Here is a 23,304-nt window from a genome sequence, read left to right on the forward strand (position 1 = left end):
GCGCCCATCCTGACGCCCCCCACCTCCCCTTCCCCTGTAGTCCATTGATCCAGGCCAGCAGTTCACATGGGAACATTCCAACCTGGAGGTGAACAAGCCCAAAAACCGCTACGCCAACGTCATCGCATACGACCACTCCCGCGTCATCCTGCAGCCCATCGAAGGTAGCGGCCTGGGCCCCGTCCCGCCCTTGCCCGTTCTGAAGTGTGGACGAGCCGGGACACGGAGGGGGAAGCTGAAGCTGATTCTGGTCATGGCTCCAGCCAGAAGCCACTGGGGTGTTTTAGATACGTACTTAACTGATGGCTGCTGTCCGTAATCGGTTTCCACGCGTCCCTCTGTGTCAGTTGTTCTCAATGCCCAGGAAGCATTCACATGCTGGGGAGAGGGAGCTAGGAGCGTTTCGAGGGTGGACCAGAGATGCCGCTCAGACCCTGCGATGCACAGAACAGCCCCGCCACAGAGAAAGCTGGCCCCCAGTGGTTGTAGCGCTCAGGAGGAGAAACCACAAAATTCGTGCTCCGTGGTTTCTTTGGGGAGAGCTTGGGGCAGTCTAGGAGGACTTCCAGGAAGCGGTGGGCCAGAGAGAACCAGCGTAGGAGACGACAGCACCCCTGTTGATCTCTGGCTTCTCCCCGGGCTGTAGGCATTGTGGGTAGCGATTACATCAATGCCAACTATGTGGACGGCTACCGGAGGCAGAACGCGTACATTGCCACACAGGGGCCGCTGCCCGAGACCTTCGGCGACTTCTGGCGCATGGTGTGGGAACAGCGCTCAGCTACCATCGTCATGATGACGCGGCTAGAGGAGAAATCACGGGTGAGGCTGGACCCTGCGGCCCCCGAGCCCCCGGCCAACCCCCGCCCATGCTCACCTCCGTTCTCTTGCCTTCCACAGATCAAGTGTGATCAGTACTGGCCCAACCGGGGCACGGAGACGTATGGCTTCATCCAGGTGACGCTGCTCGACACCATCGAGCTGGCCACGTTCTGCGTTCGGACCTTCTCTTTGCACAAGGTAGGACCCGGGCTGGGGCTGGGGCTGTGGGAGGGGGTGGTGGGGGCGGAAGAGGAAGACTGGAGGCCCCGGCTTCTGCCCTGGGAGCTCCCCAAGAGACACAGAAAACCAGGCATGTCGGCCCAGGCTGACCACATGGTCTTGTAGCCCACTTCGTAGATGGGGAAACTGAGGCTCAGAGGAGGGCACCTCTCCTCTCCAGCCACACCAGAAGGACAAAACCAGCAGGACCCAACTTAGCAATGAACCTGTTGTCTCCTTGCCCTCTGGCCTCGCACAGTCTATGCCTGTGATGGGTGGAAAACAAAGCTAGAAAGTCCCTGCCAGCTGGGGTAGTCAGGACTGGGGCAGAGGGAATCTTTAGACATGTATTTAACTGATGGCTGCTGTCACTTACATGGTTCCATGTGTCTCTCTATATCAGTTGTTCTCAATTGGGACAGTTTGCCATCTGGAGGGCATTTTTTAATTGTTGCTATGGGGAGCGGAGGTGCTACTGGTACCCCAACGTTCCCCAGACTCCAGCCAGGTCTTCTGTCAAAACTAAGCACACGTGGTATGTCAGGGCTTGATTTGGGTGCTGAGACACCCCAAGGACCGAGACAGACAAACTGTCTTGCTCTTTCAGAGCGTAAGTCTAGTTGACAAGGCACTGACAACAAATATGTCAAGTAAGAAATCTTAACACGTAGAAGGAGAAAAATAAAGTATCTGTCGGGAGACCTGGAGATGGTGAGGAAGGGAGCCATGAGGTCTGGGAAAACCGCATTCCTGGCAGAGGCTCAGCCTGTGCAAAGGTCCTGGGGCAGGATCATGCCTGGCATGATGAAGAACCAGTGAGAAGGCCTTATATCATGGCTGTGGCAGAGTGACCGAGGAGGGGAGGGCCGGGAGGGGACCCGGCAGAGAATACAGAGCCTTGGGGAGGACTTGGTCTCTCACCCCAAGGTGGATGGGAGCCCTGGAGGGTGGTGGGCAGAGGAGGGCCAACCTGATTCAGGTGCTCATAAGTGCTCTCTGGGGGCTACTACGGGGAGGACAGACTAGGGCGGTGAGGATTGGAGCGGCGGGACCAGGGCAGAAGGGACTGGACCAGGGAGTATAGACGGAGGCAGAGCCACCAGTCTGGGCTCATGTGTTGGATGCGGGGGTGGGGGGGGGGGGCCGCTGGGTCAAGGGCCACTCCTCCTCTGAGTTCTGGCCAGAACACCTGGGAGAAGGGAGCTGCCCCCGGCCGACATCCGGGGGTGGGTTTGGGGAGAGAGGCGGGGCGCGAAGCTGGCCTCCTCGGCACGTGCGTCGTGGGCCGCGGTGACGGGCAGTGTCCCCGTGGCCCCCAGAACGGCTCCAGCGAGAAACGCGAGGTGCGGCAGTTCCAGTTCACGGCGTGGCCGGACCACGGGGTGCCCGAGTACCCGACGCCATTCCTGGCTTTCCTGCGGAGGGTGAAGGCCTGCAACCCGCCAGACGCGGGCCCCGTGGTCGTGCACTGCAGGTACCCCTGCCCGCCCAACCCGCCCCCGCCCCGGCCCTCCCTCGGGGGCCCCTGACCGCGACGCGTGTCCCCGCAGCGCCGGCGTGGGCCGCACGGGCTGCTTCATCGTCATCGACGCCATGCTGGAGCGGATCAAGCCGGAGAAGACGGTGGACGTGTACGGCCACGTGACCCTCATGCGGTCCCAGCGCAACTATATGGTGCAGACCGAGGACCAGTACAGCTTCATCCACGAGGCCCTGCTGGAGGCCGTGGGCTGCGGCAACACGGAGGTGCCCGCCCGCAGCCTCTACGCCTACATCCAGAAGCTGGCCCAGGTGGAGCCCGGCGAGCACGTCACCGGCATGGAGCTCGAGTTCAAGGTTGGGAGGCGTCCCCGGCGGGGGGCGGCGGGGGCGCCGAGATCGGGATCGGGGCTGCCGTTCACGCTCCGGCTGGGAAAACACACAGCCCTGCCCGGCCCTGGGGGCCGGAGGCCGCCCCGCCGGTGACCCCGGGCCTCCCGGTCTCCGCAGCGGCTGGCCAACTCCAAAGCCCACACATCCCGCTTCATCAGTGCCAATCTGCCTTGTAACAAGTTCAAGAACCGCCTGGTGAACATCATGCCCTATGAGAGCACACGGGTCTGCCTGCAGCCTATCCGTGGTGTGGAGGGCTCCGACTACATCAACGCCAGCTTCATCGACGGCTACAGGTACCTCGCCTTCGCCCCGCCCCCAAGGGGCCTCCAGCCTCACAGGGGAAGCGGAGCTGGACACAGGCAGGCGCAGCCGAGGGGGAGGGGCTCTTTAGCTGGGTATTTAACTGATGGCTGCTGTCTCCCTCTGTCCTCTTCCGTCGCTGGTTTTCAACCTGGGCGGTTCTGCCGCCCAGGGAAAACCGAGCAGTGCCTGGGGACATGCTGGTCCTGATGGGAGTGGGTGGAGGCCAGGGATGCTGCTGGACGCCACCCACTGCCCAGCCCGGGGAACGACCCAGCCGCAAATGTCAGTGCTGAGGTTGAGACACCCTGGCACAGGGGTGGGGTGTGGCAGCAGAAGTCCCCGCCTGTTCAGAGGCGGGAGGGTGACAGGAAACCACCTGTGCAGACACCTGGAAGGAGTTTCCGGGCACCTGACGAGGTGGGGGAGGTCGGGGGAGGCCCGGCAGCCTCTGGGAGGTGATGCAACTTCCGAGGCTGGCGGTTTCCCCGGGTGCACAACGGGCTCATGGAGAGGACCGAACAAGACAGACGGGGGGACACGGCCCAGTGACCGGTGGGTCCTGAGTCGGCAGGGGCGTGGCAGGGGCCGGCACTGCATCTCACATGCCCCCCACCCCCACACCGCAGGCAGCAGAAGGCCTACATCGCGACGCAGGGGCCGCTGGCGGAGACCACGGAGGATTTCTGGCGTGCGCTGTGGGAGAACAACTCCACCATCGTGGTGATGCTGACCAAGCTGCGGGAGATGGGCAGGGTGAGCGGGGCGGGGCCGCTGGTGGGGCGGGGCCACGGGAGCCAGGGCGCCGCTGGGGCGGGGCGAGGGTGGGGCCAGGGAGCAGGGGTGGTGCCCGAGCTGACCACCGCCGCCTTCTCAACAGGAAAAATGTCACCAGTACTGGCCTGCCGAGCGCTCCGCCCGCTACCAGTACTTCGTAGTGGATCCGATGGCGGAATACAACATGCCTCAGTATATCCTGCGGGAGTTCAAGGTCACAGACGCCCGGGTGAGTATGGGGAGGGGTGGCTGGGAGGGCCTGGGACCCCGGGCCGGACTCTGCTCAGCACCACCTCGTGAGGTGGAGAAGGCTTCCCTAGTCGGGGGTAGAAGCAAAGGCCCGGGGGTAGGAGTAAGCATTGGGGGTTGGGAGGAGGAAGAGCGGGTCCTCGAGCTGAACGGTCACTCCTACCACCACAAGGGGGAAGAGAGGGCTGTGTCCCGTGCGGGTCCCACAGTCGAGCGTGTGCTCCCTAGGGAACAAGGCCCAAGGGGCCGTGCGAGAGGGAGCGAGCGGGGTGTCCCCTGGAAGCAGCAGTCTGTGGAGCTCTGTGTCGCAGCGCTGAAAGCAGGGTGGGGGAGACGTGACAGAGGGTGCGGGGCCGCGGGCTGCGAGCGGCGGGGACGGGGTGGTCCCACCGCAGTGGGGAGGGGCGACGGAGCGTCACGCGGGTAGGGGTGGAAGGGGGCGGGGATTGGCTGGGACGAAGGGGCGGGTCAGTCGAGACGTTGCCCGCGGGTGGCGAAGGCTGATGAACGAACAGCGCGGTTGGTCGCGGCGCTCGGGGCGGGGCGGGGCGGGGGGGGCCCACGGGATTGGCGGGACGCGGGACCGGAGAATCAGTGGATGGTGTCGCTGGATGCGGCGAGGGTGGCAGCCGTGGGTGGTGAAGGATGAAAGCGAAAGGCGACGGCGTGGCGTGGGGCTCCCGCTGGACGGGAGGGGGAGCTCGTGAGATGGCAGCACTGGACGAGGGGGCTGCTGGAGGGTGGCGTTGGCCGGCGACGGAAGGCGGGGCCGGAGGCGGGCCCGGGCGGGAAGCCAGCCGTGAGCGCGGCCGGACCCCCTCCGTTGCAGGACGGGCAGTCCCGGACCGTGCGGCAGTTCCAGTTCACGGACTGGCCGGAACAGGGCGTCCCGAAGTCGGGGGAGGGCTTCATCGACTTCATCGGCCAAGTGCACAAGACCAAGGAACAGTTCGGCCAGGACGGCCCCATCTCTGTCCACTGCAGGTGAGCCGCTGTCCCTCAGGCCCCAGCGCGCCCGTTGCCCGGCTGGGGAAACTGAGGCCCAGCGAGCGCAGCCTCGAGCCCCACCCGGGCGGTCCCGCTGGGGCTGTCTGCGTCCCTGAGGCATCGGGCGGTCACACGGGGTTCGCTCGCGGGCCCCTGACCGGCTGTGCCCGCCCCTCCTCCCTCCAACAGCGCCGGCGTGGGCAGGACGGGTGTGTTCATCACACTCAGCATCGTGCTAGAGCGCATGCGGTACGAGGGCGTCGTGGACATTTTCCAGACCGTGAAGATGCTGCGAACCCAGAGGCCAGCCATGGTGCAGACGGAGGTGAGGGCGGCGGGCGGGCCTCAGGTTCCTGTTCTGGGAGATGGGGGCAGTCACCTTGCATCCTGGGTCGTCTGGGAAGGTCCTCGGCACCTGTTTGGGGCCGGGAGGGGATTAGTCGGCTCTTTTGACACGAGGACAGACCGAAGTCCAGAGCCGGGGAGCAGCCCAGGGCGTGGGGCAGCTCCCCAAGTCACAGCACATTCATGGCTCAGCCAGGCCCCGACACAGGCCATGGCCCTGCTCCCCTGCTGGCGGCAAGTCCCCCTGCTCCCCAGATGGGGAAAGTGAGGCCCAGAGCTAGAAGGGACTTCCCTGCGACCGCGTCCCTCAAGACCGTCCCGTCGCTCAGGAGACAGTGCTGGAGTGGGACTCCCAGCCCCGAGGGCACTGTTGCGGGGGGGGGGGGGGGGGAGGGCGTGCGGGGACGGCGCCCAGTCTCGGCCACCGTGCAGAGGTGCGACTTGCCCCTGCTGCAGGAGCCGGGCGCCCGCCTTGCTCCCGAGGGCAGTGGGGAGCCCTGGCAGGCTAAGGAGGTGCAGAGGCGCCGACCTGAGCCGCGGTTCCCTCCCTCCCGCAGGACGAGTACCAGTTCTGTTACCAGGCCGCGCTGGAGTACCTCGGAAGCTTTGACCACTATGCAACCTAACGCCATGGTCGCCGCTGGCCCCGTGCCACCGGCCTGGATGCCTCTGCCCCTGCCGGGTGGGCCCCCGGAGACCTGGACCCCCGGCCGCCAGGGCAGGAGCGGGCAGCGGCCACGTTTCCGCTCGGCCTCCAGGAACGATGCGGCCCCCCGCAGCCTCGCCGGCCCGGCCACCGCCCCCGGCTACTGTCACATTCCTCATTTCCTTCCGATTCTGAACCGAGAGATTCCGGGGGTGGGGGGTGGGGGGTGGGGGGTGGGGGGGGCGGTGAGCAAACAGGGGTTCTCCCCGGAACCGGAGGCGGGCAGGGCGGCGAGCTCGAGCCCCGGTCCTACCCCGCCCCCCCCCCGCCCCCGCCCCTGGAGAGCCCTCCTGCCCTGCAGCCTGGTGTGGGGGGTGGGGGGGGGTCCCACCGGGCAAGGGGCACAGGATTCAGCTTTCTTTTCCAACTCAGTGTAACTGTATCCAGTGACATTTCTTTTTTTAAATAGTGTATTTTTTTTTTCATTTTTTTTTAAAGAAGAAACAGAAAAAAAAAAGACTTACCAGTCAACAAATTTAAAAAGAAGAACTTTGCGTATTCCTGTTCCGTTCACAGACAGTCTATTTTTTCACCGTAGAGAACATTCTCGAGCGACGGCTGTGTTCCCAGGCCTGCGCGTGCGGGGTCGGTCAGCCAGCCCCCAGGGCCGCCTGGCTTCCTTCTCCTGCCGTCGGAAGGTGGGCCTCACTTAAGAACAGAAGGCCCTTTTGCTCCTGGTTTCTTCCCTTTTTTTGCATTTTTCTTTTTTTTTCTTTTCTTTCTTTTTTTAATTCTGAAACATATCAAGGACCGTTCTGAGGGTGGGGCAGCGGGGGGACTCCGGCCCACCAGCGTCAGGTTCAAACCCACCGGGGTGGGTGCTGCCTCCGAGGAGAGGGCAGCGACCCCCCACCCCCACCCCGCCGCCTGAGCCCCAGCCGTCTCCTGCCCTTGTGGAGGGGGGACTGGACAAAACGGGGGGGGGGGGTGTCCCATTTCTTCTGGGAGAGAGAGACCATGTTCTGCGCGGATCAGGGACCCTTTCCCTCTGGGACTACGGGGCAGAAGACTGGGATTCCCCCCCCCACCCCCGAGAAAGTGAGTTTTTCTCTTTGTATAAGAGTGGGTCAGCCGTCGCTTTCAACACTGTTTATTCAAACGGAAGCAGCTGGGTGGTTTTCCCACCTCTGCGTATGTAGATATATCGACTTTGTATTAAAGGAAGATCGTCTGACCCCGGCCGGTGGTGGAGTCTTTGTCGTAACCCCGTCCATCCCGTCCCGTCCCTGGGGCAGGCGGGTGCCCGGAGGGCTGGTCTGTACTCCTTCCATCGCGTAAACAGTCTGCTCAAGAATGTGGCCCGGAGAGGTCGTGTTGCTCGTCCAAGGTCACACGGTGTCTAAAGGGCCGTACTGGGATCTGAGAACCCAAAACCAGAGGGGCCGGGCCAGCTCAGACAGGGCGGTCATCAGCCCAGTTTACAGATGGGGAAACAGAGGCTCAGAGAGGGACAGGTGCCGCCTGCAAGTCACACAGTGGGTTTAAAGCAGAGCTGGGAGTCGTGCCCCGCCAAAGGCCACGCCATGCTGCCCTCCCCTGACGGAGCGGAGTCCGTGGAGGGAAACACGGGGTTGGAGCCACTGTTCACCCCACGCCATGGGCCACCCAGTGAGTGGATCCATACGCTGAGCTGGTCAGACGCTGGGGGCTGCGGGGTGTGCCCGAGCCTTCCTCCTCTGGCAGAGGTGCCGGGGGGTGGGTTGAACGATCCCTCCCGTGGTCACAGAGGAGCTCCAGGGACAAGAAAGGGTGGCCTTGGGGCAGGGGCCCAGCCTAGGAAAGGGTAGGGTCACCCGTTTGAGAAACCATCAGATCCAGGAGTCAGAAAGTCTATAAAGTAGCTGGAAATAACGCCATTAACAAGCTTAGTCAAACAGATTTATCAGACCCTATATCCCCCACCCCCAGGATTCTCAGACACACGCAGAACATTTCTACAGATCAGCAGTGGAGATCTTCACAAATCCCAAGAAACAAGTAGATAACCAGATGTTGGCCTCAAGGGGTGTTAGCCTCCCTTAAGAAGGGCTTACGGTAAAAAAAAAAAAAAAATGGAAAGTAAAAAAACGTAAAGCACGTTTCTAAGCAAGGCACAGGTTAAGGAAGGAAGCGACATGAAACTTACAAAGCTTTTGAAACAGCAATTCGGATAGTAGGTGACATCATGTAACCTGTCAGACGCAGACAGAGGGAGACCCAGAGCAACGTGTACAGCCTGGAACATGTTGAAAACGAGAAAGACCTGAACCAAGCTTTCGATTCAACTAACTAAAAAAGAATAAATGTCGGTAAAAAAAGAAAGCAAGCTAAAAAGATTTAATTTCTGGACGGTTTCGAGGTTTTTTTTTTTTTTTTTTAATGTTTTTTGAGGGAGAGAGCATGAGCAGGGGAGGAGCAGAGGGCAGGGGGGGGCGGGGGGGGGTTGGGAAGAGACAGAATCGGAAGCAGGCCCCAGGCTCCCAGCGGTCAGCACAGAGCTCGACGCGGGGCTCGAACCCACAAACCGTGAGATCATGGCCTGAGCCGAAGTCGGACGCTTAACCGACTGAGCCACCCAGGTGCCCCCCGAGGTTATCGTTTTGCATCAACCAAACAAAAACCTTTGAAAACCCCAGAAGTTAGATAAATCTGAGCTAAGTACAACAATCAAGAAAAGAGAGTAACCAGGAAGGTGGAAATCACTACAGATAGAGGCTCGCTTCTCTTTCCTTGTGAAACGCATCAGGGGCGCCGGCGGGGGTGGTGAGCTGGTGTGTGGGTCTCCCTTGTCCCACTGTGGGATGGGGGGGGGGGGGCGCGCGGACAGTGAAGGGAGAAAGATTAGGAAGAAGCAGGACCACGTCAGAGTTCCTGAGCCCAGATGACAAGTAGGGGGGAAGGGATCTTCTTAGTAACAGACTGTGGGACAAAGACGGACGGAACCGGCAGATTCTGACCCAAGCCTGGTCGTGCCTGAATCGTTCAGGACTTGACCAAGACTGCTCTGCGCAGAGAATCCTGCCCTCAAAACCCACCCCTCTAAGGAAGCAACTGTTTTCCTTCTTTGGTCTCCCGAGCCCTCTAAACAGGGTGTACCTTTCCCTCCGAACCAGAAACAGGACAAGGAGGGTCTCCAGGGAAAGATAACCTGTGTGACCCTCAGCGCTGGGGCTCAATCCTTGAGATGCTCCTGCTTGTAGCACTGTTCCAAAGGCTCCGTGGAAACTGAGGACACGTAAGGAATTGCCTCAAACCCACAGACGTGACCAGAGACAGCATCTCCAGGCGCCTTGGCCCTACAGCAGGACAGCATGACCTCAGCCCCATTCATTGAGCGCTTACTGTATGCTTTGGCTCGTGCCGCATCGTTTAAGCCTTCCAACGATGCGCCGGTGGACAGATGAGGGAACTGAGGCGCAAACAGGTCGGGTCTCTTACCCAAGATCACACTGATAATACGCAGTGGAGCCCGGACGTGACTTTGCCCGTGTCCCAGAGCCCTCGTGAGGGCGTTCGAGGCATCTGCGTTCCACCTGCCCACGGCCGACCTCACCCCCAGGCGGGAAGGGGCGGGGCCTAGAACAGAGCCCATCACCAAGGACTTGGGGACCAAAGCGCTCCGGGGAGTTCAAAGACCCTAGGTACACCCTTTGTCCCGAGCGACATCACGTTACAACGTTGAAAGCAAAAACACCCATGAGGAGAAATGGATCAAACCACGGCCGTGCAGGAGACTGAACCTAACTCGGCAAAGGAAAAGACCGAGCTGGCAAAACAGGAAGGACCCTGAGATCAGGAGCGCAGTGGCAAACGCGCTCAACTGCATACGTACGACGGGACTTCGTGCCCAACAAATAGAAAAGGCACATTCTGGGCGAACACGGAGAGCCATCACGCAACCGGACCGTGTGTCAGGATAAAGGCGAGCTCCGCGTTCAGACTTCACTCGCTACCCACGACGCAGCAGAATTCGAAATCAGCGTGGATTCGTGGTTCCTCAAGGCCACGTAGATGGAAGCGTTAAACAGGTGTTCAGTCGCACGTATACTACCAGGTGTTCAGCGCTGGATGACGAGACCGTTGCAAATAAAAACCAAAAACGTACCCGGCGATCAATTTTAAGTCTTACGTGCATTTGTGGGGTGGAGGGAGGTCACTGAATATAAATGAAATAAGCAAGGACGTATTCAGAGGGAAATAGGTAGCCTTGCTATAAATGTGAGGAAAATAACAAAATAAACTCGTAAAGATTTCACCTTGATCATCTACCAAAAAAAAGAGAACCCAAGGAAAGTCTAGGGAAAATACTAAGAAAATCAGAAATTAATGAGTGGGGAACTACAGGGACGCCTGGGTGGCTCAGTCGGTTGAGCGTCTGACTTCGGCTCAGGTCATGATCTCACAGCTCGTGAGTTCGAGCCCCAGGTCGGGCTCTTTGCTGACAGCTCGGAGCCTGGAGGCGGCTTCGGATTCTGTGTCTCCGTCTCTGCCCATCCCCCCACTCGCGCGCTCTCTCTCTCTCTCTCTCTCTCTCTCTCTGTCTCAAAAATAAATATTAAAAAATTAAAGAATCACTCTGAGCAAAACAGGCTGCAAGAATTTCATTACATTAACTAATATGGAACCTTTAAAAAATTTGTTTTAATGTTTATTTATTTTTGAAAGAGAATGTGTGCGAGTGGGAGAGGGGCAGAGAGAGAGAGGGAGACAGAGGATCCAAAACAGGCTCTGCGCTGACAGCAGAGGGCCCGATGTAGGGTTTGAAGTCTTGAATCACAAGATCGTGACCTGAGTCGAAGTCAGATGTTTAACTCCCTAAGCCACCCAGGCCACCCCAACATGGAACATTTTAATTTTCTTAAACCTGGTACATTTTAACACACATAAAGCAAATACGTATTCGGGATAAACACATGCCAGCAAATATATAAAAACTCATCTCTGTGGCAACACTACCCAAAGCAATCTACCGATGCAATGCAATCCCTATAAAAATCCCAAAGATCTTTTTTGCAGAAATGACAAACTCAATTCTCAATCTCTTTTGGAATTGCAAAGGATACACCAAAAAATCTTGACATACAGCAGAATAAAACAGAATAGACAAAACAATCTTGAAATAGAACTGGGGCGCCTGGGTGGCGCAGTCGGTTAAGCGTCCGACTTCAGCCAGGTCACGATCTCACGGTCCGTGAGTTCGAGCCCCGCGTCAGGCTCTGGGCTGATGGCTCAGAGCCTGGAGCCTGTTTCCGTTCTGTGTCTCCCTCTCTCTCTGTCCCTCCCCCGTTCATGCTCTGTCTCTCTCTGTCCCAAAAATAAATAAAAAAAAAAAAAGTTGAAAAAAAAAAAAAAGAAATAGAACAATAAAGTTGGAGGACTCACATTTCCTGATTTCAAAACTTACACTAAGCAAAATACTGTGATGCTGGCATAGGGATAGACCTATAAATCAATGGAATGCAGTCGAGAATCCAGAAAACCCATACATCTATGACCAATTGATTTTTGACAAGGGTGTCCAGACCATTCAGTGAACGAACAGTCTTTGACAAATGGTGCTGGGACGATGGGAAATCTACATGCAAAAGAACGATTGGACCCCAACCTCACACCATATCCAAAACTTAACTTAAAATGGCTCAGAGACCTAAATGTAAGAGCTACGACTATGAAGCTCTTAGAAAAACTCATCTATAAACAAATTCAGGGTAGGCGTGCCCGGGTGGCTCAGTCATTTGAGCATCCAATTCTTGATTTGGGCTTAGGTCATGATCCCAGGGTCATGGGATCAAGCCACGCATTGGGCTCAGGACTGAGTGTGGAGCCTACTTAGGATTCTCTCTCTTTCTCCCTCTGCCCCTCTCCCCTGCTCTCACTCTGTCTTCAAAAAAATAAAAATAAATAAATTTTAAACAAATTCAGGGGAAGTGCTCCCTTTGGGCAAGATGAAGGGGAACGCATTCAGCAAAGGGTATGTAGGTACATTCAACTATGTGTAGTGTTTTGCTTTTTAAGTTAGGTATAAAGAACATGCTATTAAATCACTTCTGTGTATGAGGAATTATAAAATAAAAAATATAATATATCCATAGGAAGAGGGAGAAATATTACCCAAGCATTAGATGTTTACAGATAAACTTCTCTAACTTGATAAATTAATTCGATAACGTTGAAATTTCAGAAGCGAAGTTGGCAAACTTTTTTCTTCGAAGAACCACATATAAATATTTTAGACTTTACAGACTAAAAGGACTCTGTTACAACTAGTCAGCTGGGTTGCCATGGCACTCAAACTGTCACAGACAAACCAAATGGCCATGGCTGTGTTCCAATAAAATGTTATTTACAAAAACAGGTGGTGGGCTGGTTTTGGCCCACAGGTCACAATTTGTCAATCCCTAATTTAGAAACGTGCCCATTGTATTCAGAAACGAGACAATGAATATCCATTATCAGAACAATTATTTCATGTAATTCTGGTGACACCAGCCAATGTAATAAGACAAGAACAAGAAATGAGGTACAAATTTGAAAAGTTTTTCAAAGTTTTGAAAAGTACAAAGTTTTTAATATTGCCAAAGATAGGATTGCCTACCTAGACAACTCAGAAGAATCACCTTAAACTGTGTTACAGGCAATAAGGAAATCCAAAAAAATACCGATTATGAGGCCATCATAAAAAGTCATTGACGGGGTACCTGGGTGGCTCATTCAGTTGAGCATCCAACTCTTGATTTTGGCTCAGGTGGTGATCTCACAGTTCGTGGGTTCGAGCCCTGCTGTCAGCACAGAGCCTGCTTGGGATTCTCTCCTCTCTCTCTGTCCCTCCCCTACTTGTGTTCTCGCTCAAAATACACAAATAAACGTTAAAACGAAAGTCATTGGCTTATTTCTGAAGTTGGGGCAGCTCAACTAAGAACACTTCCAGCCGCAGAGAGCTCTGATCCAATTTCTTATCAGCTGCTCGGCACAGTCACTTTTAGACCTTTATGACCACATGCTCACAGCCCAGAAGAAAAGTAATTTTCCACATAAAAAGAGAGGTCTGCCACACTCCCACACTTGGCATTTGAATCCGACTCTTACTCTCCATGCAAAGTCAGGCAGAATTCACTGCCTCTTCTCTAACCTGTGGGTGTAACCAGTTAGGCTCCTCCCTTTAGTTTGCAAGTACTTGCTTGAAAGACGGGATTTTTTTAAGTCATTGTTTTGTAGCACTAGGATGTGTACGAGTACTACCTCGTATAAGTCAGCTATGTGATAGATGCTTCAGAAAAGAAGAGAGGATTTTAATAATGAAAATAATAATAAAGTTAGTAGGTTAAAAAAAAAAAAGATGGATGTAAAACAGCATATTTGCAGAGTCTCAAAGTATCTTCACACAAGATGCTTTTTAATTACAAAGGGAAAAGAACTTAACACCGGGGAAGCCTGTCGACCAAGACCTTAACCAAGCGATCAAAGTCAACGCCCCCTAGCGACCAGACCCATCGACACCACACACCGCATGATTCACTGCACTGAGACGGAAGGACCCGGGATCACTTCCATGATATTCTTGTCCCCAAAGGCACCACCTCAGTCGAATCATGAGTGAACACCAGGCAGACTCGAGGTGATGGAGTTGCTACAAAACAACCAACCAGTAGCCTTGACGGTGTTGCGACTGTAAAACATCAAGAAATGAGAACCTATCACAGACCAGAGGAAACTGCGGAAGTGTGACGGCAAGATGCATCTTGTAGTTCTAGGTTGGATTCTGGACCAGAAAAAAGGACACGAGAGGCAAACTGCTTCAATTTGAATAAAGTCGGGGGGGGCGCCTGGGTGGCTCAGTCAGCTAAGCGTTCACCTTCGGCTCAGGTCATGATCTCATGGTTCGTGAGTTTGATCCCTGCATCTGGCTCTCTGCTGTTGGCACAGAGCCTACTTCGGAGCCTCTGTCTCCTCTCTCCCCGCCCCTCCCCTGCTCACTCTCACTGTCAAAAATGAGTGAACGTTTTTTAAAAGTTAAAAAAAGTGAATAACGTCTGTAGATTAGTTACTGGCACTGTATCAATGTCAATTTCCTGATTTCACCAATGCACTGGGCCATGAGGAAGAGGCTGAGTGAAGAATACACAAGAACTCTCTATTTTATTTTTTTAATTTTTTTTAACGTTTATTTATTTTTGAGAGAGAGAGACAGAGCATGAGCAGGCAAGGGGCAGAGAGAGAGAGAGGGAGACCCAGAATCCCAAGCAGGCTCCAGGCTCCGAGCTGTCAGCACAGACCCCGACGTGGGGCTCGAACCCATGAACCGGGAGATCATGACCTCAACCGAAGTCAGACATTTAACCTACTGAGCCACCCAAGTGCCCCGTGGAACTCTCTACTATTTTAGCAATTTACTTGGGAGTGTGAAACTATTCCAAAATAAATAGTTATAATTTTTATTGAATTATAATTAATTTACAATATTAAATTAGCTTCAGATGTACATGATAATGATTCTTTTATACCTTATGAAATAATCACCATGATAGCTCTAATCACCATCTACCACGATGTAAAGTTATTACAGTACCACTGACTCTATTCCTTATGCTGTACGTTATACCCCTGTGACTTATTTATTGTATAACTGGAAGTCTGTACCCCTTGATTATCCTCACGTAGTTCACTCATCGCCCCCACCCCTCTCCCCTCTGAGGGACAGAGAGGGCCCCTTTTATTTTTTTTTAGAGTCCCCATATGAGCGACATCACACAGTATTTGTCTCTCTGACCCTTTTCACTTAACATAATACCCCCTTGCTCCATCCATGTTGTCACAAATGTCAAGACTTCATTCCCTTTAATGGCTGAGTCATAGTCTGTGTAGACACACACCACACCTTCCTTATCCATTCCTTATCACTGGACGCTAAGTGGCTGTTGTAAATAATGCTGCAATGACTATAGGGGTGAATGTACCTTTTTGAATTAGTGTTTTTGTTGTCCTCAGATAAACACTGAGAAATGGGATTCCTGATTCATAGGGTAGTTCTTTTTTTTTTTATGTTTATTTATTTTTGAGAGAGAGAGTGTGAGCAGGGGAGAGGCAGAGAGAGAGGGAGGCACAGAATCCGAAGCAGGCTCCAAGCTCGGAGCCATCAGCACAGAGCCTGATGCGGGGCTTGAAACCATGAACCGTGAGATCATGACCTGAACCGAAGTCAGATGCTCAACCAACTGAGGCACCCAGGCGCCCCACCCCCACCCCGATCATAGGGTAGTTCTATTTTTAATTTTCTAGGAGCCCCCATACTGCTTTCTATGGAGGCTGCACCAGTTTGCATTCCCACCGACAATGCAAGAGGTTTCCATTTCTCCACATCCACGCCAACACCTGTTGTTTCTTGTGTTGTTGATTTTAGCCACTCTGACAGGTGTGAGGTGGTTTTGTGGTTTGGGTTTGTATTTCCCTGATGATGAGTGATGTTGACCATCTCTCATGTGTCTGTTAGCCCATCTGGATGTTTTCTTTGGAAAAGTGCCGATTCATGTCTTTTGCCCATTTTTTAATAGGGTTGTTTAGTTTTGTTATTGTCGTTAAGTTGTAGGAGTACTTTATATATTTTGCATATCAACCCCTTATCAGATATATTATTTACAACTATCTCTCTCCCATGCACTTGGTTGCCTTTTCATTTTGTCAGTGGTTTCTTTTGCTGTGCAGAAGCTTTTTAGTTTAATTGAGTCTTCTCTGTTTTTGCTTTTGTTTCCCTTACCCAAGGAGAAAGATTCAGAAAAATATTGTGAAGACCCATGTCAGAGAGCTTAATGACTATATTTTCTTCAAGGAGTTTGATGGTTTCAGGTATTACATTCAAGTCTTTAACCCACTTTTGAGTTTATTTTTGCGTATGGGGTAAGAACGTGGTCTGGTTTTCCCAACTCCATTTGTTGAAGAGACTGTCTTTTTCCCCACTGTAGGCTTGTGTCTCCTTTGTTGTAGATTAACTGACCATTTGAGTGTCCACTTAAAAGTCTGAGGTGCCTGGGTGACTCCGTCAGTTAAGCGTCCCACTCTTGGTTTCAGCTCAGGTCGTGATCTTGAGGTTTCATGAGTTCAAGCCCCATGTCGGGTTCTGTGCTGACAGTGCAGAGACTACTTGGGATTCTCTCTCTCTCCTTCTCTCCCTGCCCCTCCCCCACTCATGCTGTCTCTGCCTCTCTCAAAATAAACTTAAAAAAATTTTGCTTTAAGTTAGGGTAATTCTTTTACGGTCATTGGCTAGTTGTAACAACAGCAATAGCCGATGAGAAGTTGTAAATAAAAAAGATCCTGGATCATAATGGTGGCTGCCGGGGCCTGGGAGGAGGGGAGACTGGGGTGTCAGTGTTGAGCAGGTTCAGGGTTTCAGATCTGCAAGAACAGAGTTCTGGACGTCGCAGCGGGGCCGGCTATGCAGCAAGGTGAACACACTTGCTGCCCTGAGCTGTGTGCTTAGAAGCGGTTATGATGGTACATTTTACGTTACGTGTATTTTGACACAACAAGAAAAAATAAAATAATAAGGATTATAAATATACCCACGTCCGGGGCCCTGGGTGGCTCAGTTCGGTTGAGTGTCTGACTCTTGACTTGGGGTCAGGTCCCGATCTCACAGGATCAAGCCCCTTGTCGGCTCCCTGATGAGTGTGGGATCCTCTCTCTGCCTCTTCCCCGCTCGTGTGTGCTTCTGTGTGTGTGTGTGTGCGCACAGTCTCTCTCAACATAGACATTAAAAAATGTCTCCACATCGAAAAGAAAACGCTAGATCTTTTCTCAAGGATACATATGTGATTTTAGATCCCCAGGAGAAATGAGATCGGGCAGCGACACGGATGCACTGGGAGGACACCTGTGCTGCGGTATGGCCATTTCCACGAGGACCACACGCTGTTTGCCGTGGCTCCAGCGGGGAGGTGGAGTCCCTGTCCCCTCCCCCTCAGATCTGGGTGGGCTCGTGACTGTCTGTACCTGCAGGATTCGGGGCGAGTGGTGCCGAGGGATTCCCCCCAAGGCGAGGTCGTGACATGCCATTAGCTTTCGCCTGGTTTACGAGACATTCGCCTGTTGGAAGCTGCTCCTCAGGACACCGTCCCCTGGGTCCCCGCCGTGCCACCAGCAAGCCCCACCCGCACTGAGAAGCCCCACGTGGGTTGCGAGCCAGCCCCACCCGCGCCCAGAGGCCCCGCGTATCACACCGTGGAAGGAGCCCGGGCCCACGGGGTCCAGGTGGCCCGCCCGCAGCATCAGGACCCACAACGTGACAAGGTCGTTGGTGCTGACCACGGAAAGGCTGCCGCAACCCAGCCCCGCGCAGAGGCCAAGGAAGAGGCCAGGGCGAACGGTGGGTGCACCTGGACTTTGGTTTTTGCAGTAAGATCTCTGACTTCATGATGGAAAATGCATTTGCAGGGTGATCATGTGACTACAAATGAATAAAAAAAAAAAAAAGGAAGGAAGGAAGGAAGGAAGGAAGGAAGGAAGGAAGGAAGGAAGGAAGGCCTTTTCCAGCCACGACTGCCTCCTAGAGACTTAGCAGCAGCCCAGAAGAACAAAGACGCTGCAAAATCTTGCCAAGTCCCCCGGAGGCCCCAGCCCTGTCCCCAAAGACGACTCCCGCTTATTGCGTGGTAATTGTACTATTTCACACCGCTCTGATACGCTACTGTAATCACCCATTTTGCAGATGCGAAAACAGAGGCACAGAGGGGTTAAGCAACTCACCAAAGATCACCCAGCCAGAAGAGGGCAGGGCCAGGATTCGAACCCGGGCCTCCCGGCCCCACGGCGCTCAAATATCAAACAAGCCTTGTGTCCGGGGACCGACGAGAGGGTCAAGAGCGGACAAGACGTGCCAACACCACCACCACCCCCCGGCCTTCATGGGGCGTGTTGCTGAGCGGGGCAAACACACCCAGAAACGGAATTTCTATTCTGTTTTGCCAGGTAGAACACAGGGGCCACGGCACACAGACGGGAGGGTGTTGAAGAGGCCTCCCAGAGGGGCGCCTGGGTGGCTCAGACGGCTAAGCGTCTCACCTCGGCTCAGGTCACGACCTCGCGGTTCATGGGTTCGAGCCCCGCGTGGGGCTCTGTGCCGACAGCACGGAACCTGCTTGGGATTGCCTCTCTCTCTTGCCCAACTCACTCCTGCTCTCTCAAAATAAGTAAATCAACTTAAAAAACAACAACAAAAAAAAGGGTATCAGGCCTGAGGTTCAAGTCCCTAGGTAGGCAAACTTTTATTAATGTAATTATTCCCTAAATATATTTTAAATGATCGAACTTTTATTTTTACAGCTGTTTTAGGTTCACCGCAAAGGTGAGTAGGAAGTACAGATTTCCCACAAGCCCCCGGGGTTCGAGCCCGCGACCCGGGAGATCGTGACCTTGAGCCGCTATCAAGGGTCGGACGCTCAACCGACTGAGCCCCGCCAGCACCCCCTGGTGAAATCTTAGCAAATTTCAGCTCTCCAACAGCATCTAGGGCGTTGACCTGGCTGTATGCTAGATCTCCAGGATATACTCATGCGGGTAACCAAAGGTTTGTATTCTTTCACCAGCATCTCAGGGGCTCCTCCCTGTCACTCCTGCTCCCCGCCCCCCCCCCCCCCAAATCCCTGGCAAGCACCATTCTACTCTCTGCTTTTAGGAGTTTGACTTTTTTTAGATTCCACATATAAGTGAGTACCATGCAGTTTTGGTCTTTCTGTGTTTGCCTTATTTCCTGCAGCATAATGTCTTCCAGGTCCCTCCACGTGACCCCCAATGACAGGATTTCCCTCTTTCTCGAGGCTGAATAACATTCCGTTGCAGATATATACATATCTTCATCCATCCATCCTTCAGTGACACCTAGGTTGTGTCCATAGCTTGGCTATTGTGGATAACACTGCAATGAACACGGGGACGCGGATATTTCTTTGAGATCAATTTCAGGGGCCCCTGCTTGGCTCAGTCAGTTAAGGGTCCGGCTTCCACTCGGGTCATGGTCTCGCGGTTCGTGGGTTCAAACCCCGTGACGGGCTCTGCGCCGACAGCTCGGAGCCTGGAGCCTGCTTCGGATTCTGTGTCTCCCTCTCTCTGCCCCTCCCGCCTCACGCTCGCTCACTCTGAAAAATGAATAAACCTTAAATTTTTAAAAATATGGAAATAAAATGGGGTTATTTGTTTTTTTGTTGCTGTTGTTGCTACTGGGTTGTAGGAGTCCCTTATGTATTTTGGAGATGACCCCCTTATCAGATGTGTTCTTTGCAAATATTTTCTCTCATTCCGTATGTTATGACCTCACTCTGTTGCCAGTTTCCTTTGCTGCTCAGGATCCTTTTAGTTTGACGTGATCGCTTCTGTCTCTTTTTCCTTTTGTTGTCTGTGTTCTTGGCGTCGTGTTGGGAAAAAAAAAAAAAATTGCCCGGCCAATGTCACGAAACTTTTTCCCTGTTCTCTTCTAGTATTTTACGATTTCAGGCATTCACACTTACATCTTTAATCTATCTGGGGTTGATTTTTGTGTGGGGGGTAAGATAAGGATCGGATTCCACTGTTTTGCTCAGGGCTGTCCGGTTTTCCCAAGACCATTTATGGAAGAGACCCTCGTTCCCCCACTGTGTGGGCTTAGCACTCCTGTCAAAGCTCCACTGATCGTAGAAGCGTGGGCCAGTTTCTGGGCTCTCTGGTCTGTTCCACTGACGCGTGTTCCTGTTTTTATGCAAGTACCATACTGTTCTGATCACCGTAGCTCTGAGGTATACTTTGAAATCAGCAAGTGTCATGACTCTGGCTTTGTTCTCCTTCAACATTCCCGTGGTTATACAGGGTCTTGTGTGGTTCCATACAGAGTTAAGGATTTGGTTTTTTCTACTTCTGCAAAAGACAAAAAAAAAAAAAAATGCCACGGGCATGTGTATAGAGATCACACTGAGTCTAGAGATCGCTTTGGGTGATGGGGACATTTTGACGATATTCCATCTTCCAGTCCACAAGGCATAGAATGTCTTTCCATTTATCTGTGGCTTTGGCGTCTTTTCCGGGTGCTTTATACTTTTCAAGGGATGGATTTTTCACCCCCTTGGCTACGTTTATTCCTGTGTTTTATTCTTTCTTTTTTTTTTTTTAATGTTTATTTATTTTTGAGAGTGAGAGACAGAGACAGAGTATCAGCAGGGGGAGGGGCAGAGAGAGGGGGAGACACAGAATCCCAAGCAGGCTCCGGGCTCGGAGCTGTTGGCCCAGAGTCCGACGCGGGGCTCGAACCCACGAACTGTGAGATCACCGCCTGAGCTGAAGTCGGACGTGTAACCAACTGAGCCACCCAGGCGCCCCTCCTATATTTTATTCTTTCTGATGCCATTGTAAATGGGACGGTTCCTTAATTTCCTTTTTTGAGTAGTTCACCGTTAGCGTATAGAAATACGACCGCTCTCTGCACACACGGACAATTTTCTTCCCTCTTTCCCATTCAGACGCCTTTTCTCTCTTTCTCTTGCCGAACTGCTCCGGCTATGGCTTCCAGGATGATGTCGAGCGGAGACAGCAAGAGTGGCCATTCTTGCTCTTGGCGGGAAAGCTTCTAGCTTTTGCGCGTTGAGCCTCATGTGAGCTTAAGGTTAAGAGCTACCTAAAAAAAAAAAAAAAAAAGAGCTACCTGCACACGTGCGGTAACAGCCCTTTACCAGACGGGTCTTTTGCACACACATCCTCCCTCACGCCGATTTCCGTGATGATCTGTCACGGACACAGGTGACACTGTCTGTGGCTCTATGAAGTCTCCTTGTGAATCGAAATAAGTGAGTTGCGGCGGACTGGCCGGGAGCTTCCCAGACCACTGAGCGCTGGGGGAACGTCCTGCTGAATGATGATGAACAGCGAGGACCAGCCTTGAAATGAACATTGTCCTTTTAAAAAAAAAAAAAAAAAAAAAAAAAAAAAACACCTCAAAAGCCTTTTTTCTTTTTTTTTCCCCCCTGCTCAGCCTGTAACTGCTGAATTCATTAAAATCCAGAAGAAAGGGGAAAGGAAGCGGGTGAATTCTAATTTTCTCTTTGCATCTCAATGAGGACAAAACAATGAGCGGCCGCAGCCCGAGCTGCTCCCCACCCTCCGCAGCCCCCCAGACGGAGAGCCCGCTGGACCCGGGAAGGCGGGAGGCCGCTGCTTTCGGGGCTTTGCTCCCCAGCGCGGCACGGCCTCCCCTCTGCCCGGTCCTTTTAGCAACGGGCTCCGGCTGAATGAGCGTCCTGAATGGCCAACCCTGCTGTCCTGGGACGATCGCATTGGCTTAACCCCCTCCCTTCCGCCCCGGGAGCCCCCACCCGGGACGCTGCGGTGGCTCTGTGTGGTCACAGGTGACGAGAGCGCGTGGGGGAGCCCGAGCGCTCCAGCACCGCTGGGGAGGGCACTGAACGGGCCACTTGGGGACCCGGGGCTGTCACGGGACCCCGCGGCTCCAGGCCCGGGTGTCCGCCCAAAGGTTCTGGCAGCCAAACTGCGGGACCCAAAAGTCCATCTACGCCAAGTGGATAAAACACGTGGCCCGTCAACACGCTGGGACACGATTCGGCCGCCAGCAGGAGCGAGGCGCCCACGCCCGCTGCCCTGTAGATGGATCCCGAACACACGACGCTCAGGGAGAGAACCAGACAGGAGAGGCCACACCCGTGTGAGTTCGCGTGCATGAAACGTCCGAACAGGCTCATCCACGGACGGGAAGGGGGCTTGAGGAAGATTCTTTTCCAGCTGAGCCGTCAGATGAGGCCTCGGCCCCGAGCCACAACCTCATGAGTGCCCGCGAGACCCTCCAGCAGGGGACCCACCCAAGCTGCACCCGGAGCCCGGGGCCTAGAGAAACAGTGCGATAAATGTGGTTTTCTCCGGCTGGCGAGTTTCGGTATCATTTGTTACACAGCAATAACCGACTGATACAGTGGTCGACCCCAGCGTCAGGTGCATTAAAAAGGGCCCGTCAAATATTTGCGGTTTCGATTACTGCGATCATTGTGGCGGCGTGGACAGCTGAGCGCCGTGCGCCCAGCTCCAGGGCAGGAGACGTCCTGGCTGGGGTCCCAGACCCCCCCTACACCCCTTCGTCTTCAAACAGCCGGCCTTAACCCCTGCAGCCATCATCGGGGGCCCAACCCCCCCATGCACGACCTCACCTGGCGCTCTTCCACAGAGGCTCTCCCTGCCTGTGCTTTTGGGGTGTCATGATGCCCTCTTTCCGTGAAGGGACTGGTCCTCCCCACCACCCCGTGCCAAGGTGCAGTGATGGGTTTAGGCAGGGTCACCCCCTCTCCACGCACTTTGAAACTAAAGCAAGTAACATGCGGTGGGGGCGGGGGGGGGTGGGCGGAGATAACAGGAAGCCATATGACGAACCTCACTGTCCTGTCACTTCCATTTGCCCCTTCGTATCCTGCCGCCAAATTCCATCCCCCGCAAGACAGCTAGAGGCTGTCCTGTCACCTGCTACTGAATTATCCCAGGAGATACAAGCCCATGGTGATCACAGAGCTCAGGGACCAGGAGGCAGACCCCAAACAGCCCTACACGTGTGACTGTATTTCACATATATATATTGTTTCACATATATACATATATATATGTATAATCTAAATGTTTAGGATTTTTTAAGAGGGAAGAAAAACTAATTACATCAATGAGGGGAGAGAATCATAAATCACAGCGTTAGGCCGAGAACACAGAGGACTTGGGCCAGGCCCACAAGCCGGCGACAATTTCTTATCTCATTACGGTTTAATTAAGAATTATGTTTGAGCAACTTCTCTTTCATTATCACCGGGCCCAGCTGACTTCTAATCTTTTTTTTTTTTTACCCGGCGTACAGGAGGGTCTGGTCCAAGATGCACGCTAATGAATTTACAATTCTCTCTTTGGGGAACTTTAATAAAATGAGCCCACACAGAAGATGAACACAGATATGGTAAACTTCTGGAGGGAACATTTGCTTTCAATTATGGGAGTTCTGGAGTAAAGGGCCCCCAGGGGGACCGTGGTGGCAGCAGGAGAGGGTG

General features: G+C 53.7%; 1 protein-coding gene across 9 annotated transcripts in view; it reads left to right on the forward strand.

Annotated features, from left to right (window-relative positions):
* PTPRS (protein tyrosine phosphatase receptor type S) overlaps window positions 1-7,454 on the forward strand; it is a 97,151-nt gene extending 89,697 nt beyond the window's left edge. For all 9 annotated transcript variants that reach the window (XM_058728334.1, XM_058728336.1, XM_058728335.1 and 6 more), the window contains 11 exons: window positions 41-164; window positions 647-822; window positions 901-1,020; window positions 2,361-2,515; window positions 2,592-2,877; window positions 3,031-3,209; window positions 3,846-3,972; window positions 4,097-4,222; window positions 5,072-5,226; window positions 5,419-5,554; window positions 6,132-7,454. In XM_058728334.1, coding sequence (XP_058584317.1) covers window positions 41-164; window positions 647-822; window positions 901-1,020; window positions 2,361-2,515; window positions 2,592-2,877; window positions 3,031-3,209; window positions 3,846-3,972; window positions 4,097-4,222; window positions 5,072-5,226; window positions 5,419-5,554; window positions 6,132-6,200 — 1,653 coding nt within the window. In that variant the 3' untranslated portion in view covers window positions 6,201-7,454. The remainder of the gene's footprint in view (window positions 1-40; window positions 165-646; window positions 823-900; window positions 1,021-2,360; window positions 2,516-2,591; window positions 2,878-3,030; window positions 3,210-3,845; window positions 3,973-4,096; window positions 4,223-5,071; window positions 5,227-5,418; window positions 5,555-6,131) is intronic.
* Window positions 7,455-23,304: the final 15,850 nt, after the last annotated feature.

This window comes from Neofelis nebulosa, chromosome 4 (assembly GCF_028018385.1).
Source record: "Neofelis nebulosa isolate mNeoNeb1 chromosome 4, mNeoNeb1.pri, whole genome shotgun sequence".
Lineage (NCBI taxonomy): Eukaryota > Metazoa > Chordata > Mammalia > Carnivora > Felidae > Neofelis > Neofelis nebulosa.